At 60.8% G+C, this 18,967-nt stretch overlaps 5 protein-coding genes across 5 annotated transcripts; 3 read left to right on the top strand and 2 right to left on the bottom strand.

Moving 5' to 3' along the window:
* Positions 1 to 34: 34 nt before the first annotated feature.
* On the bottom strand, positions 35 to 949 carry PHYSODRAFT_535642 (hypothetical protein; the record flags this gene model as incomplete). Its single annotated transcript, XM_009541467.1, has 1 exon — positions 35 to 949. The coding sequence occupies one exon, from the start codon at positions 947 to 949 to the stop codon at positions 35 to 37; it is 915 nt and encodes a 304-aa protein (XP_009539762.1).
* A 203-nt stretch (positions 950 to 1,152) lies between these two features.
* PHYSODRAFT_342976 (hypothetical protein) lies at positions 1,153 to 2,751 on the top strand (the record flags this gene model as incomplete). Its single annotated transcript, XM_009541468.1, has 3 exons — positions 1,153 to 1,208; positions 1,283 to 1,388; positions 1,462 to 2,751. The coding sequence occupies 3 exons, from the start codon at positions 1,153 to 1,155 to the stop codon at positions 2,749 to 2,751; spliced, it is 1,452 nt and encodes a 483-aa protein (XP_009539763.1).
* Positions 2,752 to 2,954: 203 nt separating this feature from the next.
* PHYSODRAFT_342977 (hypothetical protein) lies at positions 2,955 to 3,962 on the top strand (the record flags this gene model as incomplete). Its single annotated transcript, XM_009541469.1, has 1 exon — positions 2,955 to 3,962. The coding sequence occupies one exon, from the start codon at positions 2,955 to 2,957 to the stop codon at positions 3,960 to 3,962; it is 1,008 nt and encodes a 335-aa protein (XP_009539764.1).
* Positions 3,963 to 4,036: 74 nt separating this feature from the next.
* On the bottom strand, positions 4,037 to 4,779 carry PHYSODRAFT_348695 (hypothetical protein; the record flags this gene model as incomplete). The annotated part of the gene is made up of 2 exons (XM_009541470.1): positions 4,037 to 4,715; positions 4,763 to 4,779. 2 exons carry the CDS (start codon positions 4,777 to 4,779, stop codon positions 4,037 to 4,039), a joined length of 696 nt encoding a protein of 231 aa, XP_009539765.1.
* Positions 4,780 to 4,872: 93 nt separating this feature from the next.
* Positions 4,873 to 18,934, top strand: PHYSODRAFT_535691 (hypothetical protein; the record flags this gene model as incomplete). Its single annotated transcript, XM_009541471.1, has 2 exons — positions 4,873 to 5,143; positions 5,226 to 18,934. 2 exons carry the CDS (start codon positions 4,873 to 4,875, stop codon positions 18,932 to 18,934), a joined length of 13,980 nt encoding a protein of 4,659 aa, XP_009539766.1.
* Positions 18,935 to 18,967: the final 33 nt, after the last annotated feature.

The raw sequence follows: 18,967 nt of genomic DNA on the forward strand, positions 1-18,967 counted from the left end.
AACGCTCATTTTATTATTATTATGGCTGACGCTCTCATGCTTGAGCGAGGCGTAATGTCTTGGGGGACTGAGGTCTTCGCTGCGGTTTGTAAAGTTCTCGTGGCGTTCGAGCTCTTGGAGGCGATTTACTGCTGGGTCTCAGAGACCCTTGGGCTAGGATGGCTCGCACGCTGTCGATGAGGTCGCTCTGGAGCTGGTAGCGTTCAGCTACAGTGACCACGAGCTCGTACTGCCGCCATGCTGCGTCGTGGTCGCTCAGATGCTCCAGCTCCACTGCGAAGTTGTAGTGGGCCACCAGCAGTAACTGAGAGACTTCGGCGCTTAGATTCTCGCTGTCTCCTTCAGTGGTTGACAGCAACGCCACGGCCGCTTTGGCGTGTGCAGCGGCTGCAACGTGGCGGTGGAGCTGCGAGAGCACAGCACACAGGTTGAGTCGATTAAGAGCGATCTCGTGGTCCGGAATGCTCGAATCATTGCCCTGAGACTTGATCTGCAGCTTCAACGCTCGCTCGAGGAAGCTGACCGCCGCGATGGGCTTACCCGTGTGCTTGGCGTGACAGGCGAGGTTGTTGAGCGTGATGAGGCGGAACGCGCGCCGGTGGTTAGTGTGTTGTGCTTCAGGGATACTGCGCAGGTACCCCGTGTGTCGAGTGTGCTGCTCTGCTCGAAGGAGCAGGTCGCCGCATTGTTCACAAGTGATGATATCCTCCGGCGTCGAGCGCTGCAGAGCCTTCATCGCGAGCGTGTTGCTCAGCAGTAGAAACTCCTCGCAGCCTTGCTGGAAATGCACCGAGTGCACGCCGAACTGCTCCTTGTGGTGGAAGATGAGGCGTTCGACGTCTTCGAGGGCGCGGTGGACAGTAGTGAACGGAATTCGAGGCTCAGCGTCAAGTGCGCGCACTTGAACCAGAGCTTCCGCCAGCGCCACGATCACTTCTCGTTCATCCATCAGATACGTTCAGGTCTCCCAGCGGGATTTCGAAGGCAGTTTGCGTTCCTACTTGCAAGATAAGACACGTGAAGTTGCGCTCGCATCGAAATAGCAGGAGAATGGAAATAGCAAGATGAAGAAGAAGTACCAAGTTTGACTTCAGCCTCACCACTGCTGAACTATAGCAGGCAGAGGCAATTGGAGACGAGCGGCAGACAGCAATGGACGTCTTGAAGCGATTGAGAGAGCTTGGCTTCAAGCACGGGCGATACCAAAGGTGCGATCTTCTCTTGTCGTCTTGTGTGTGGAGTGGAGCTCATTGTCTGAAGATTCTCGATGATGCACTACCAGCAAGTTTCGAACGCGCCATGAGCCCAAGACCAGGCGCACGAAGAGCATCCGGCGCCAATTGCCGTGGGAGTCACTCTTCATGCGCAAGTCTCGCGCCGAGAAGAGAGTGCGTCCCGGCGTCACACAGCACAACTTGAGAGTTATGAACAGGTGCTCATATTCTAGTTGTTTTCTTGCAGGAGATCATCTTGAGGCCGTGGGAGTACCCGATGGCAGCTCAAAACCTCTCGGTCATCCTCATCCAGAAGCGTGTGCGAGGTATGCTCTGCCGAATGCGCCACTCGTCGAAAACAGCCTCAAATCGACCGGCAAATGACCACACGACGAAGAAGGCCAAGGCTCGCATTCGCAGTCCAATGCAGCAATTCGTCGCAAGCGGTGGGAGCTTCTCCGACGAGAGTGGCTTTCGTAACTTCGTGGCGACAAAGCTGCAGGCTTGGTTCCGGATGGAGCATCTGCGCTGGCGCGGAACACTCGATCGCTTCCCGCTGTACCACATCGCAGCCCTGCAGCTCCAGTACGCGTGGAAGGCGCACTACCAGCACAAACTGTACCAGCGCCAAGCTCGCGGCGCTCGATCCGCCGCATTGACGCCCGCGAACCGCGCCGCGATCTGCATCCAGAGCGTCTGGAAGAGCTACACGCACCGCCGCATCTTCCGCTACTACCGCGATCTGCTCTCGTTCCGCAGCACTGGCGACCCAGCGCGCATGCTCCGAGCCATCAACCCGTCGGAGGCGTCGCTGCTGGATGCGTCCATGGGCGCCCAGGTGCGGTTCCGCCTCGGTGGCCTGGCGTTCCCGCCCACCATCTACTACAAGATCTTCACGCGCAAGCCCGTGTGCGACCTGGGCGCCTTCAGCCCCAAGGACTACGCGGTCGCGCGTCAGACGGCTCCAGTGAGCCACTCGCACGAGAAGCGCCGGCCGGGCCAGTCCGTGCGGACCACGTACATCCGCGTGGGCAACTCGTACTACCGCGCGCGGCAGCAGGCGGAGGACACGCGGCTGTGGTACCGACGACTGGAGAACAACGGCTGGCGTCCCGTGACGGCCAAAGTGCTGGCCGAGGCCAACGCGGACCCCATCGCGCAAGCCACAGGCGGGCGCCACACCGCGAGCGGCTTCCACTACTCGAAGCTCGTGCGGCAGCAGGACCGCGAGCGCGCGCGCCGCCACAAGAAGCGGCTGTGGATGCAGAAGCTCTACACGCAGGGCCTGCTGACCGCAACGGATCGGCCCGAGCACGAGCAGGAGGAGGACGAGGAGGACGAGGAGGACAACGGACAAGGGGAGAGGCAGCCGCGTGTGCTGTTCGACGTGGACTTTGACGACGAAAACTGGGAGGCCGAGGCCGAGGACATGTTCCAGTGGGCCGCAGCGCTCGACTTCGACGAGTACGTGGACAACTGGCACGAGCTCGGCCGCACAGCCGCCACCGACGACGAGCTGCTGAGTGGTACAAGTTGAAGTGCCTTTCGGAGCCGGTACAGTGTACCGTATTTCTAACGAAGTCCAACATTTGGGAGCAGATTTTTTTTGCTCCCATTTAATGATTTTACTATTGTACATTTCGCCAAAACTGTTTCCACCTTTTCGGATGGGTAGTTGTAATTGTTGCTTTCTACGTGTACTATTACACGACCATCACTCGACAATCGACCGGCCCAAGGATGCTCCGCCTGCAGCGTCGAGCTCGCGTGCCGCCCGCGCACCTGCGGCGTCTGCAGCACACGGCCGCGGCCGCCACTGCCACCTCTGCGTCCTCCACTTCCTCCACCTCTTCCTCCTCCACGGGCGCCGACTCGTCCAATGGCGGCAGCGGAGAGGAGCCGCCCAAGTACAAGCCCGGCTGGTTCAGCCGCAACCCGGGCGTCACGCTGGGCGGCATCCTGCTGGGCAGCGGCTGCTACATCTACCGCGGCTCGCGCGGCAAGAAGAACTTCGAGGCGCTGCAGACGCCCATCGCCGAGGCCGCCATGATCTCGCCCTACGAGGCCTGGGAGCTGCGCAGCAGCAACAACATCACGCCCGAGACCTTCGAGGACGTACGCGGCGGCGTGGCGCGCGCCTTCCCGTCGGGCAAGGCCTCGATGCAGCACTTCGACCAGTACCTGGGCTTCAAGCTGGCCCAGGCCTGCCCCGCGGGCGTGAGCAAGGCCTACCACCTGGAGCGCGTGCTGCTGAGCCTCGAGCAGGACACCGACCGCAAGAGCGACGTGGACGCGCAGATGGTGGCCTTCTCCATGGCCGTCAAGGGCGCCGTGGACGAGCGCCTGCGCATCCTCTTCAACTTGGCCACGAACGCGCCGCCCGGCGAAGCGCTCAACGCCAAGAGCGAGGACGAGAAGAAGGAGGAGGCGGACACGCGCGAGATGACGCAGGAGCAGCTGGAGCGCCTGCTGCACCTGCTGCTCGAGACGTACCAGATCCCGTCCGAGAAGCGCGTGCTCGCGGTGGAGGGCGCCAAGTACCCGTTCCAGGAGTACGTGGCGGCCACGCCCTCGGACATGCTCAAGGCCGCGGTGCAGGCGCAGGTGGCCGACAAGAAGATCACGGAGGAGGAGGCGCGCGAGCGCCAGGCCTACACGTTCGAGGCCTTCTCGCAGATCATGCGCGGCAAGACCGTGTGCCTCTGGGGCGAGTGCTTCTCCAACAGCAAGAAGAAGATGAAGAACTAGACGGCCACGCACAGCAGCAACAAGAGCACTCTTACTCACTGTTCTTCACACTTTACTCACTCACTCTCTCTTACTCACGGTACGCTCGCCCCTACTGCCGTCGAGACCGAAGTGGTGTCCGCCCGCCGGCTCTGCTCCATGTAGGCGAGCCGCATCATCGGGTGCGCCTCCACCTGGTTCATCTCCTGCAGCACCGTGGCCGCGCTGTGGCGTAGCTGGTGGAACTGTCGGAGTGGCACGTGAATCGTCCGCGTCTTGCCGTCCGACGTCTGCAGTCGCACGAGGATGCGGCGTCCAGCGTCGTCTCCCGTTGCCACCTTCCAGTGCAGCTGCTGCACCCTCGGCAGCGAGAAGTTGGTCGTCTCGGCGGCCTGCGTGAGCGTCGCCCAGTGACGCTCCAGTAGCTGCCGGCAGCGCAGCTGGAAGGCGTCCGGCAGACTCTCAACGAGCGCCTGCTGCCTCGCCAGCTCCGTCTTGAGCTCCGTCCTCTTCTCCGCTGCAGGCAGCAGGAACGTCATGTGGCCGCGCACGGCCGCCTCCAGCAGACGCCGCAGCAGCATGGCCAGGGCCAGGAAGTCCCTCAGCTCGGCGCCGCTGACGGCCGCGGCGGCGCGCTCCGCCTCTGCGTCCTGCTCGCACTGAAGCGCCACGGCCAGTTGCATGGCGGCGTCCAGGTGCTTGGCCACGAAGACCTCGCCCGCCTCGCGCAGCAGCGCCTGCCACTCGCGCACCGCCTCGGAGAACGCCTCCATGCTTTGCTTGATATGATCTGCGAATCTGGGGAGACTGGAGCCATGTACCGGATATCAGGTACCATGTCGTCGGATCGAAACGACGCGAGCCAAACGGCGGCCGATCCGACCCAGAGAGAGGGAGGAGACCACGACAGATAGGAGGCCAGGTCGGGACCATGTCGCTGGACGACGTGACGCGGCGATGGCTGCGGCGGCTCGTGTCGCGAGCATTGGATGTCGAGCCCGCAGTAGTCGACCAACTCCTGACAGGAACCAAGACCGCGGACAACCAGGCCGAGCCTTTTGCTGCTGATCTAGTGCAGCTGTTCTTTTCTGCGAAGGCTGAAGCCGGCAGCGTCCTCTTCTTCTTCAAGGGGGAGGAGCAGTACGAGCTTGAAGAGGAGGTGGAGGAAGAGGTCGAAGTCACTCGAGAAGCCTCACCCACAGGTAAGCATCATCAGGCAGCAACATTCTCTGGTTGAGTGAGGGTCTTACTCACGACCTCTATCTTATGCTCCTGTCGATACAGACCCACCGAGTGAAGAAGCACCGACTGAGCCGACAGACGAGCAGTTGTTCCTCGATGCAGAGGCTCCACCACCGCAGACGGAGACGGTCAAGAGGCTGGTGAAGCGCTCGCGGACGGCTACGCGCCAGGTGTGTCACGCCTCTTTGAATACGCTGCCCGCGGACTCCTCCGAGTCCTCCACCGTGTTCTTGATCAAGGTGGCGGCAGGACCCGTCACAGTGCAAAATATCGTGACGGACGGCCACGAGAAAGTCGCTCACTCGAATGTCGAGCTCGGCTGCTCGACTGGAGACTTGCTCTCGAACTTGGAGGGCATCATCTGCCACGTATTCATGCCACTGCTCGACCCGCAGCTTTCAAGAGCCGACTATATGTCTAACGGACGAGGTGAGGGCGACGACGCGGGGGCCAAGAACTCGGCAGCTGCGCACCAGGCTCTGAAGGTGATCGACGCGGTGCGTAACGAGTTCAAGAGCAACTTGGTCAAGTTTTCGTCGCAGATCTCGAACGCCATTCAACAGATTCAGGGCGACATCCACTTGAATATCCCCGACGTCGTCATCACCAAGCCCGAGTCGCATCTGGATGACTATGAGCTGATTAACACGCTGGAGCAGGCGCTCGAAGAATGGTCCAAGAGCGTGGCCAGCGTTGTGGAGCAGGAAGCCCGGAAGACCCCCAAGAGGAAGGGGCCACTCGCTGAGATTGAGTTCTGGAGGGAGCGTAACGCTACACTCAGCACCATCTTCGAGCAGATTAACATGCCCACGGTCCAGAAAATGCTCAAGCTGCTGGAACTGGTGGAGGCGAGCATGCTGCTCACGTTCAAGTATCACTTCTCAGAGCTGAGCAAGCTCTACGTGGAGGCGAAGGACAACGTCAAGTTCCTCACGACCTTGGAGCGTCACTTCAAGAACATCGCCAGCGGCTCTTTCTCCGCGATCGCCGATACACTGCCGTCCATGATGAACGCTATCCGCATGGTCTGGATTATCTCGAGGCACTACAACACGGACGAGCGGATGGTGCCGTTGATGGAGCGCATCGCGTCCGAGATCGTGGACAAAGTGGCAGTGGAGATCAACGTCCACACCATCCTACGGAAGAGTCCGGAGAATGCGCTTCACGCCATTGAGGAGGCGAAGATGGTGCTGGAGTTGTGGCATTCCACGTACATAAAAGTGCGCGAGCGTATCGAGGCCAGCGGGACTGATCACCGCTGGGAGTTCGACCGCAAGCGGCTGTTCGAGCAAACCAACTACATGGCCAAGATCTGTGAAAACCTCCAAGAGGTGGCGACGGTGCTTGACCAATTCAACAAATTCCTAGGACCCGAGCTCAAGTCCGTGACCGGGGACTCCCAGGGGATTGACGAGGTCATGGCACGCGTCGAGAGTCTCATCGCTCCGTTCGAGAGCGTCCCGTTCAAGATCTTCGACCGCGGCTACAAGACGAGCTGGGAGTCCGTCATGGTCCAGTTCCGCGATAAAGTGAGCGAGATCGAGCACATGACACGGAAGTTCATTGACACGTCGTTCCAGAAACTCCGATCTGCTGAAGGCGCGTTCGACCTGCTGCAAAACTTCCAGAACATCCAGTCGCGCGAGTCCATCAACAAGCAGATGATGGAGAAGTACAAGGACATCCTCATGCAGTACACCAAGGAGCTAGAGAAGCTGGAGGAGCAGTTCCACCGATACAAACACCGGCCGCCAGTGTACAAGAACCACCCGCCCGTTGCAGGCGCTATCAGCTGGTCGCGCGCGCTCTACCTGCGCGCGAAGAAGCCCATTCTGCGCTTCCGAACCATGAACGACCTGCTCAAGAGCCCGCACGGAGAAGAGGTGAAGGACAAGTATCTCGTCTTCGCACGCGCCGTGGACGCCTACATCAAACAACTCCACAAAGACTGGAAGGAAAAGGTGCCCGCCCTGACGAACGAGTGCCTGAAGCAGTCGATCCTCGGCCCAAAGTTGATTGAGGCGGGCAAGTCGGAGACCGGCGTCATGCTGTACAAGCTGCCTCCTCCGCCGTTCTACGCCAACTTCTCGCCCGAGCTGGCCATGATCATCAAGGAGTCGAAGTACCTTGATCGCCTCGGGTTTGAGATCCCGGAGGAGGCGCTTAACGTGACGCTGCAAGAAGACAAGTATCACCAGTACGTGCAGGAGCTGACGCTGATGCTCCGACGGCACGACGCGCTTCTGGCGGAGCTCACTCCGGTCGAGACGCACCTCTTGCGTTCACAGCTCAAGGCCCTGGAAGACGTGCTGCGCGTGGGCTTTTCGCCTCTGAACTGGAACTCGCAGCGCGTACTGAGCTTCATCGAGAACTGCAACAAGTCGCTGAACCAGTTCGCGAACCTCGTGAGCCAGATCCACAAGAGCAGCAAGATGGTGGAGGAGATCGTCATGGATATCGAGAACACGCTGCTGATCAAGATCGAGGACTTCGAGGAAGGTGTCGTGACGGAGGTGGGCGAGTTCTACGAGCTCGTCGAGCGCAACCGCATGCAGCGCATCGACGAGCTTGTGCAGAGCTACCGCTCGATCGGTCCTCTGCTCATCAAGGTGGAGGAGATCGTCGCGGGTGTGAACACAGGCACTAGCCCGAAGATGTCGACGTACTACATGTACTGGGAGCGCCGCATCTTCAACGCCATCACCAAGATGATCATTGCGTCGATGACGACGTTCCAGGCGCTGCTCAACGTGCACACGAAGGACATCAGCAGCGCCGTCTCGGTCATGGGGCTTGGAGAAGGAGGGAAGCTCAAGCGCCCGCCACTGTGCAAGGTCAAGGCGACCATGAACGGCAAAGACATCATCGTGACGCCGTCCCTCTCGGACATGTACAAGTACCTGAGCAAGTCCGTCAAGCACATCGTCGAGAGCGCCAAGGCGTTCATCCGCTGGATGCACGGAACGTGTCGAGAGACGCAGCCGCTCATCGTGAACGAGGACGAGGAGCCGATCACCTTCACCTTCTACTCGGACATCTCGCAGAACCCGTACGTGATCAAGATGACGCTGTCGCTCAACCAGGAGATCCACAAGGTCTTCAACATCGTGAACCGCTACCTGGATAGCTGGCGGCGCTACGACACCGTGTACAACCTCTGGAACACCAAGCGACGAAGCGCGCTCGAGAAGCTGGCGGACAAGAAGCCCCCTTGCGTGTACTTTGACACGCGCATGGCGCAGTACACTCGCCTGGCTGAGTCCGTCCGCAACCAGCCCACGGAGAAGGACACGGACTTCTTGCAGATCAACTGCCTCCCGTTGGCCATCGCCATCGCCAAGCAGGCCGAGATGTGGAAGGACGACTACGGCAAGATCCTCCTCGAGGTGTCGAACAAGAAGCTCGTGGCCATCAGCGCCACGATGGACCAGCTCGAGGCCGAGCTGGACGCGACCCCAGAAGACCTCGATTCGCTCAAGAAGGTGCTCAACACGGTGGCCAGCATCAGCGACATGGGCATGGAGATGGAGCTCGAGTACGCGGACATCATCGAGCGCTACCGCACGTTGCAGACGTTCAGCATCGCTGGAGACCCAGCCGAGTTCAAGAAGGCCTTCTCGCTCAAAGAGAGGTGGCGGAACCTCTTCCTCGCGTCCAAAACCAAGGACCTACGCCTCGTTAAGGTCAAGGACCAGTTCCGAGGCGTGACCAAGCAAGACGCGATCAACTTTGCGGAGGACTGCAAGGCGATGAAGAAGGAGTTCATGGAGCGAGGACCGGGCACGTGCTCGCTTGATCTGGACGCGGGCCTCGAACTGGTGTCGGTCTTCCAGAAGAAGCTCACGGTGTTCAAGGCCCGACGACAAGAGCTCGCGAACGCTGAGAACCTCTTCGCCTTGTTCATCACGTCCTACCCGGAGCTGCAGCAGATCGCGGAAGCCCTGGAGAAGCAGCAGGTCATTTACGCGCTCTACACGGAGCAGAAGGAGTTTATCAGCAACCTGTCGAGTATGCTCTGGGCCGAGCTGGACGTGGCGGCCATGAACAAAGGCATCGAGGAGCTGGAGAAGCGCTGTCGTAAGATCCCCAAGGACCTCAAGGCCATGTCGACTTTTGTGGAGGTGGAGAAGCAGATCCTGGCCTTCAAGGACAGTATCCCGCTCATCCAGAGTCTCAAGAACGAGGCCATGAAGCCGCGCCATTGGGAGGAGCTCATGACCGTGACCCAGGTGCGCTTCGAGATGAACCTCAAGACGTTCACGCTGGGCAACCTGTTCGTCATGAAGCTGCACCGCTTCTCGACGGAGATCGAGGAGATCGTGAACGCCGCCATGCAGGAGCAGAAGATCGAGCAGGAGATCCTCAAGATCGAGGACTCCTGGGCCAAGGCGGCGCTGGAGCTGGTCAAGTACAAGAAGAACGGCACCGACCGCGGCTGGGTGCTCCGCGCCGCCGACGAACTCAAGATCACGCTGGAAGACCACATGCTCAACCTGCAGACCATGTCGGGCTCGCGCTTCATCGCCAACTTCTCCGAGCGCGTCCGCAAGTGGGAGAAGCGTCTGGGCGTCGTGAACGAGTGCCTCGATATCTGGTTCGTCGTGCAGCGCAAGTGGATGTACCTCGAGAGCATTTTCGTCGGCGCCGAGGACATTCGCCAGCAGCTGCCGGAGGAGGCCAAGAAGTTCGACGCGATCGACAAGGCCTGGAAGACCATCATGGGCGCCACCTACAAGAACGCCAACGCCGTGGAAGCCTGCACAGCGGAGAACCGGCTGGAGACGCTGCACTCGCTGTCCGAGCGGCTCGACAAGTGCCAGAAGTCGCTGAGCGACTACCTCGACACGAAGCGGAACTCGTTCCCGCGGTTCTTCTTCATCTCCGACGACGAGCTGCTCAGTGTGTTGGGCTCTTCCGACCCGACGTCCATCCAGGTTCACATGCTCAAGCTCTTCGACAACGTCAAGTTGTTGACCTTCGTACGCAACAACAAGAGCGTCGGCGCCATGGAGAGCGCCGAAGGAGAAGGCTTCCAGTTCCGCACGCTGTCTGCTGTGGAGGGCCCCGTTGAGTCGTGGATGACGGGCGTCGAAGACGAAATGCGAGTGACTCTGCAGTGCATTGCGAAGGAGGGCGTGTTCCAGTACGCCAACATGGACCGCACCAAGTGGCTCGAGCAGGTGCTGGGCATGGTGTCGCTCGTGGGCAGTCAGATCTGGTGGACGTGGGAGGTTGAGGACGTGTTCCATCGAGTCAAAGGTGGCGACAAGTACGCCATGAAGGGCCTTGAAGGACGGCTGACGGAGCAACTCAACAGTCTCGTGCGGCGCGTGCGGGAGCCGCTGGATAAACTCACGCGTAAGAAGGTTAACACGCTGCTGATCATCGACGTGCACGCGCGCGACATCGTCGACTCGTTCGTTCGAGACAGCATCCTGAACGAGAAGGAGTTCGCCTGGGAGTCGCAGCTCCGGTTCTACTGGAGGAAGGACGTGGACGACGTCGTCATCAGCCAGTGCACGGGCAACTTCCGCTACGGCTACGAGTACATGGGCTTGAACGGGCGACTGGTGATCACGCCTCTGACAGATCGATGCTACATGACGCTAACGCAGGCGCTGACGTTTAAGCTTGGAGGCTCTCCTGCAGGCCCTGCGGGTACGGGCAAGACGGAGACTGTCAAGGATCTGGCCAAGTCGCTCGCGTTACCGTGCTATGTGATCAATTGCGGCGAGGGGCTGGACTACAAGGCCATGGGGAGTATCTTCTCGGGGTTGGTCCAAGTCGGCGCCTGGGGCTGCTTCGACGAGTTCAACCGCATCAACATTGAGGTGCTGTCTGTGGTCTCGGCCCAGCTTCGAGCGATCCAGAACGCGCTCAACTACGACAAACCCACCGTCGACATTGGCTTTGGCCAGGAGATCGCCATCCACCGCACGGCTGGCTTCGCCACCTGCGGGTTCTTCATCACGATGAATCCAGGATACGCCGGACGCACGGAGCTGCCAGACAACCTCAAGGCGCTGTTCCGACCCGTGACAATGATCGTGCCGGACCTGCTGCAGATCTGCCAGATCATGCTCTTCTCCGAGGGCTTCGAGAACGCCGTCTCGCTCGCCAAGAAGATGACGGTGCTGTACAAGCTCTCGCGCGAGCAGCTTTCCAAGCAGTATCACTACGACTTCGGGCTGCGCGCGCTCAAGAGCGTGCTGGTCATGGCGGGGTCGCTCAAGCGCGAGTACAGCGACATGAACGAGGACCTGGTGCTCATGCGCGCGCTGCGAGACAGCAACATGCCCAAGTTCGTGTTCGAGGACGTCCCTCTGTTCCACGGACTGATCAACGACCTGTTCCCCGGCTTGGACTGCCCCCGTGTGGGGTACGCAGCGCTGAAGGACGCTATCGAGGCAGAGCTCGTGGCTGGCGAGTACAACACCACCAACCCTGCCGTGTACAACGAGCAGATCGACAAGATCATTCAGATGTACGAGACCATGCTGGTGCGGCACACGACCATGATCGTCGGCCCCACCGGCGGTGGGAAGACCCTCGTGCTGAATACGCTGGCGGCCGCGTCCAAGACGGCTCTGGACGAGCAAGTCAAGATCTTCGTGCTGAATCCCAAGGCTCAGCCGATCGCAGAGCTCTACGGCACGATGGACCCCGTTACGCGTGACTGGACGGACGGCGTGCTGTCCAAGCTCTTCCGAGAGCTCAACCAGCCTCTCCCCACCGGCAAGGAGAACGAGAAGCGGTGGCTCATCTACGACGGAGACGTCGACGCCGTGTGGGTGGAGAACATGAACAGCGTCATGGACGACAACAAGCTGCTGACGCTGCCCAACGGCGAGCGCATTCGGCTGCAGACTCACTGCTGCATGATCTGCGAGACGTTCGACCTCCAGTACGCGTCTCCAGCTACCATCAGTCGCTGCGGGATGGTCTGGGTCGACCCGAAGAACCTCGGGTATCGCCCATACTACGAGCGGTGGCTCAAGAAGAAGTACCCGCTAGTCCCCGTCTCGACAGATACCCCTCCGGGCCCCAACTCGCCGCCTCCTGGATCTACTGCGATGTCCACCCCACTCGAACGCACGCTGTTGCTGGAACTGTTCGACAAGTACGTGCCCAAGTGCATCGACTTTATCCTGGAAGGCGTCTTCGGCGCGGACGAGATCGTGGCCAAGTGCCAGCAGGTGATCCCCATCAGCAACATGGAAATGTGCAAGCAGCTCTGCATCTCGTTGGACGCGTTCCTGCCCACGGACGGCTCGTTGGATCCGACGTCGGACCGTGCGAGCGTTGAAGGAATCTTCTTGTTCAGTGTAGTGTGGTCCCTGGGCGCTGCGCTGCTCGGTAGCAGCCGTGCTCGGTTTAACGAGTTCCTCCGCAAGATCGCAGACTGCTCCCTGCCGGCCACGAGCCTCTACTACAACTTCTTCGATTTGGAGACCCGCAAGTGGCAGCCTTGGGAGTCGCGCGTGGTTCCGTACGCCGAGCCGGCTCCGTTCAACTTCTCGCGCGTGTTTGTGCCCACGACCGACTCGGTGCTGTATAGCTTCATCCTGGCGAGCTGCATGCGCACGGAGAAGCCGATCCTGTTCGTGGGCGAGAGCGGCACGGCCAAGACCGTGACGATCCAGAGCTACCTCCAGGACCTGGACCAGCAAACGTGCTCGACGCTGAGTATCAACTTCTCGAGTCGAACCAGCAGTCTGGACGTCCAGACGAACATCCAAGCGAACGTCGACAAGCGGTCCGGCAAGATTTACGGCCCTCCAGCGGGGAAGAAGCTCTTGATCTTCATCGACGACCTGAACATGCCCAAGGTGGATCTCTACGGAACGCAGCAGCCGATCGCGCTCCTGCACTTTGTGATGAACCGCGGCAGCATGTACGACCGCGGCAAGGAGCTGGATCTCCGTATCCTCAAAGACTTGCTGTTCATCGGCGCCATGGGACCTCCCGGCGGCGGTCGGAACCAAGTGGACCCTCGGTTCGTGGCGCAGTTCAACGTGTACAACCTCACGCCTCCAACGAAAGAGGTGCTCAAGCACATCTACGGCTCGATCGTGACGACGTATCTGCGGAACTTCAGTGAACCGATCCAAGCCAAGGGCATCAAGCTGACGGAGGCTCTGCTGCAGTTCTTTGAGTTCACGCTCGAGAAGCTGCCACCCACTCCGTCCAAGTTCCACTACATCTTCAACCTCCGCGATCTCGGGCGTGTCTGCGAAGGGATCTGCATGGCCACGACGGACAAGTTCGACAGTCCTGGCAAGATCGTGAGGCTCTGGAGGAACGAGGTGAAGCGAATCTTCTGCGACCGGCTCACGAGCGAGTCCGACAACGCGCTGGTGGACGGCGCGATCACTCAGATACTGCGTGATACGTTCCCCGACGAAGCCGAGGTGGCATCGGCCGACCCGCTGATCTTCGGCGACTACGCGGACTGCATTGGCCGCATCACGGGCCAGGCGTCGGCCGAAGACGCGCGCTTGTACCAGGACATGGAGTCGTATCGCCGTATTCGCGGCATCTTCGACGAGGCGTTGGAGACGTACAACCTGGACAACAAGCCCATGACTCTGGTGCTGTTCGAGATGGCGTTGGAGCACTTGTCCCGCATCCTGCGTATTATCCGGAACCCGCTGGGCCACGCGTTGCTGATCGGCGTGGGTGGCAGCGGCAAGCAGAGCTTGTCCCGACTGGCGGCGTTCACCGCCGGGTACGACCTGTTTGAGATCTTCCTGACCCGCGGCTATGGCGAGGCCGAGTTCCGAGAGAACCTCAAGGACCTGTACCGCATGCTGGGCAAGAAGCCCGTCGTCTTCCTCTTCACGGACGCGCACGCAGTCGAAGAAGGCTTCCTCGAGTTTATCAACAACATGCTCACCACTGGCGTGGTGCCGGCACTGTTCGAGACCGACGAGCGTGACGCCCTTGCGAGTTCCGTCCGAGACCAGGTGAAGGCTGCGGGGCTGGTCGAGACCAACGAGAGCTGCTGGAGGTTCTACGTGAATCTGTGTCGCCAAAACCTCCACGTGATCCTGGCCATGTCGCCTTCCGGTAGTACGCTGAGGACCCGCTGCCGCAACTTCCCCGGTCTCGTGTCTGCTACGGTGATCGACTGGTTCTTCGCGTGGCCCGAAGACGCTCTGCGCAACGTGGCGCAGTACTTCCTGGCCGAAGAGGCCATCCCCGAGGAATCGCGCGAGCAGGTGACGAATCACCTGGTGCACGCGCACTTGCGCGTGGTGCGCGTGGCCCATCGCTTCGGCGAGGAGCTGCGTCGACACTACTACGTGACGCCCAAGAACTACCTCGACTTCATCTCGAACTACCGACTGCAGCTCAAGGAGAACAAAGTCAAGGTCACGGCAAGCATCGCTCGTCTCAAGGGCGGTCTCACGAAGCTCGTGGAAGCGGCTCAAGCCGTGGACGTCATGCAGGTGGAGCTGTCGGAGAAGAAGGTCATTGTGGACGAGAAGACGCTCGCGTGCGAAGCTCTGATCAAGACGATCGAGGAGAAGTCGGCCGTGGCTTCCAAGCAGCAGGAAGTGGCTGCCGCGACGCAGATTGAGTGCGAGAAAGCGTCCGTTCTCATCGCTAAAGAGAAAGAAGAGGCCGACGCTGCGTTGCTCGAGGCTCTTCCAGCTGTGGAGGCCGCCGCTGCAGCGCTGCAGGATTTATCCAAGGCGGACCTGACGGAGCTCAAATCGTTCGCGTCCCCGCCGCCATTGGTCATGTCGGTGTGCATGTGCGTGTTGATCCTTAAACCTACGGGCCAAGAGCTGGATCTCGACTGGAAAGGAGCCAAGGTCATGCTCAGCAACGCCAACCTCATCACACTCTTGAAGGAGTACGAGAAGGACAAGATCTCGTCCAAGATGATCACCAAGATCAAGACGTTCTTCAAGAACCCGGACCTCAACATCGAGAACATGAAGTCCATCTCTAAGGCCGGCGCAGGTTTGCTCGTGTGGGTCGTGGCCATCGTCAAGTACCACGACGTCGCCAAGAACGTCGAGCCGCTGCGTCTGAAGGTCAAGTCAATGGAGAAGGAGCAGACCATCAAGGAGCAGGAGCTCGCAGACCTCAAAGCGACTCTGGACCGGTTGAAGACGGAGCTCGATAACCTGTCGACGCAGTTCCAGGAGGCCAACTCGGAGCTGCAGGGGCTGAAGACACAAGCCGACCAGATGCAAAAGAGGCTGCAGGCGGCCAGCAAGCTCCTGGCAGGTCTCGGCTCGGAGCGCACGCGCTGGACGAAGGACGTCGACTCGCTCAACCTGCAGAGCGAGCGGCTGGTGGGCGACTGCTTGCTCACTGCGAGCTTCCTGAGCTACGCTGGGGCCTTCAGCTTCGACTACCGCTCGGACCTCATTTACCGCGACTTCTTCCAAGACATCGAGGCTCGCAAGCTGCCCGTGACGAGTCCATTCCGCCTCGAGAACTCGCTCACGGACGACGCGACCATCCAGAAGTGGGTCTCGGAAGGCCTGCCCGCGGACGAGCACTCGGTGCAGAACGGCATTCTGACCACGAAGGCGAGCCGCTTCCCGCTGTGTATCGACCCGCAGCAGCAGGCGGTCAACTGGATCAAGAAGAAGGAGGAGAAGAACAGCCTGACCGTCAAGACGCTGAGCGACCCGGACTTCATGAAGCACTTGGAGCTGGCGATTCAGTTCGGCAACCCGTTCCTGTTCGAGAGCGTGGACGAAGAGCTGGACCCCATCTTGGACCCGGTGCTCGAGAAGAGTACGTTCATGGAAGGCTCGCAGCGGCTGATCAAGCTCGGCGACAAGAACGTCGAGTGGGACGCCAACTTCCGCCTGTACTTCACGTCCAAGCTCGCCAACCCGCACTACTCCCCGGAGGTCATGGGCAAGACCATGATCGTCAACTACAGCGTCACGCAGGACGGCCTGGCCAACCAGTTGCTGAACGTCGTGGTGGCCCACGAGAGGCCCGACTTGGAAGAGCAGTACAGCGACCTCGTCACGGAAATGTCCGAGAGCACGCAGCTCATCGTGGAGCTGGAAGACACGCTGCTGCGCGAGCTCTCGAGCAGCTCCGGCAACATTCTGGACAACGAGGAGCTCATTGCCACGCTGGACGAGACCAAGAACAAGGCGACGGAGATCAGCGCCAAGCTCGAGCTGGCCAGCTTCACCAAGGACGAGATCACCAAGGCTCGCGAAGTGTACACGCCTGTGGCTCTGCGCGGGTCGATCATGTACTTCGCGATGGCAGCGCTCGCGACCATCATGAAGATGTACGAGATCTCGCTCGCGAGTTTCCTCACCGTCTTCCACACGGCGCTCGAGACGGCGAAGCGCGACGTCGTGCTCGAGAAGCGGCTGCGCTTCATGGTGCAGTCGATCACCGAGATGATGTACGACTACACGTGCACGGGCATCTTCGAGCGGCACAAGCTCATGTTCTCCTTCCAGATGACGTGCATGATCATGAGTGCGGCGGGCGACCTCAATCGCGCCGAGCTCGACTTCTTCCTGAAAGGCGACACGTCGCTAGAGGCCGCGTCACAGCCGAAGCCCGAGGACCTCACGTGGGTGTCGGGCGCAGGGTGGAAAGACCTGCTGTGCCTCAGCAAACTCGGCGAAGGCAACGGAGACGGAGGCGTCTTCGGCTCGTTGATGTCGGACTTTGCCACCAAGACGAGCGAGTGGAAGGCCTGGTACGACCTGGAGGTGCCCGAGCTGGCTGATCTCCCGTGCGGCTACTCGGACACGCTGTCGAGCCTACAGAAGCTGCTGGTGTTCCGCTGCTTCCGCCAAGACCGCGTGTACAACGCCATGAAGCTGTTCGTGATGACCGTGATGGGGGAGAAGTTCGTGCAGCCGCCGGTGCTCGACTACGCGCGCATCTACAGCCAGAGCGCGGCGATGTCCCCGATCGTGTGCATCCTGAGTCCGGGCGCTGATCCACAGAGCGACATCCAGACGCTGGGCGACGAGTACGGGTTCTCCGGCCATCGGTTCAAGTTCCTGGCGCTCGGCCAAGGTCAGGGGCCTCTGGCCGAGCAAATGCTGGAGGCCGGAGCCACGCGCGGCCACTGGGTGCTGCTGCAGAACTGCCACTTGCTCGCGAGCTGGCTGCGCACGCTCGAGAAGATGCTGCTGGCCATGACCAAGCCGCACAAGGACTTCCGGCTGTGGCTCACGACGGAGCCCACGGACCGGTTCCCGCTTGGCATCCTGCAGCGGTCGCTCAAGGTCGTGACGGAGCCGCCCGACGGGCTCAAGCAGAATATGCGGAGCCTCTACTCCAAGCTGGACCAGAGCATGCTCGAGGAGTGCCCGCACGCCGCGTTCCGGTCGGTGGTCTACGTGCTGTGCTTCCTGCACGCGGTGGTGCTGGAGCGGCGCAAGTACGGCAAGATCGGCTGGAACGTGAGCTACGACTTCAACGAGTCGGACTTTACCATCTCGAGGAAGCTGCTGAGCCTGTACCTGTACAAGGCGTACGAGGACCGCGACGAGCAGCTCCCGTGGGGCTCGCTCAAGTACCTCATCGGCGACGCCATGTACGGCGGCCGCGTGAGCGACGACTACGACCGCCGCATCCTCACGACGTATCTGTCCGAATACATGGGCGACTTCCTGTTCGACGACTGCCAGCGGTTCTACTTCAGCCGCTCGGGCTTCGACTACGTTCTGCCTGGCGCGTTGGACGGCGACTCGAGTCCGCTGGCGCTGCAGCTGGACGACTACGTGGCCACGGTGGAGACGCTGCCGCTGACCAACAGCCCCGCGGTGTTCGGCCTGCACCCGAACGCCGAGATCGGCTACTACACCAACATGTCCAAGAGCGTGTGGAAGGACCTCATCTCGCTGCAGCCGCGGTCGGCGCAGTCCGGGGCCGGCGTCTCGCGGGAGGATCACATCGGCAACGTCGCAAGCGACATCCAGTCCAAGGTGCCCGAACCGGTGGACGTGGACCAGATCCGCAAGAAGCTGGGGCTCACCCCCACGCCGACGCAGGTCGTGCTGCTGCAGGAGCTCGACCGCTGGAACCTGCTGACGGCGCGCATGCGCGTGTCGCTCGGAGACCTGCAGAAGGCGCTCGTGGGCGAGATCGGCATGAGCGACGAGCTGGACGCAGTGGGGAACGCGCTGTACGACGGCTTTTTGCCGAATCTGTGGCGCTCGCTGTGCCCCAAGACGGAGAAGCCGCTGGGGAGCTGGATGGAGCACTTCACCATGCGCTTCAGGCAGTACATGGACTGGGTGGCGCACGGAGATCCGCGGGTCATGTGGCTCTCGGGCCTGGGCATCCCCGAGTCGTACCTCACCGCGCTGGTGCAGGCGACGTGTCGAGCCAAGAACTGGCCGCTGGACAAGTCGACGCTCTACACGCGCGTCACGAGCTACACGCAGGGCTCGCAGCTGCCCGCAGCTACGTCTGCTGAGGGCGACACTGCGTCTGGCTGCTTCGTCAAGGGGCTCTTCCTCGAGGGCGCGTCCTGGGACCTCCAGCGCGGCTGCCTCGCACCGCAGCGGCCCAAGCAGCTCGTCGAAGAGCTGCCCATTCTCCAGGTCATCCCCATCGAGGCCAGCCGACTCAAGCTGCAGAACACCTTCCGCACGCCCGTGTACGTCACGCAGAGTCGGCGCAATGCCATGGGGGTCGGCCTCGTCTTCGAAGCGGACCTGCACTCGACCGAGCACGCGTCGCACTGGGTGCTGCAGGGCGTGGCGCTCGCGCTCAACACGGACTACTAACTAGTATAATTTGCGTGCTAAGTTACCACCTTA

The sequence above is a fragment of the Phytophthora sojae genome (genome assembly GCF_000149755.1).
Source record: "Phytophthora sojae unplaced genomic scaffold PHYSOscaffold_24, whole genome shotgun sequence".
In the NCBI taxonomy this organism is placed as follows: Eukaryota; Oomycota; class Peronosporomycetes; order Peronosporales; family Peronosporaceae; genus Phytophthora; species Phytophthora sojae.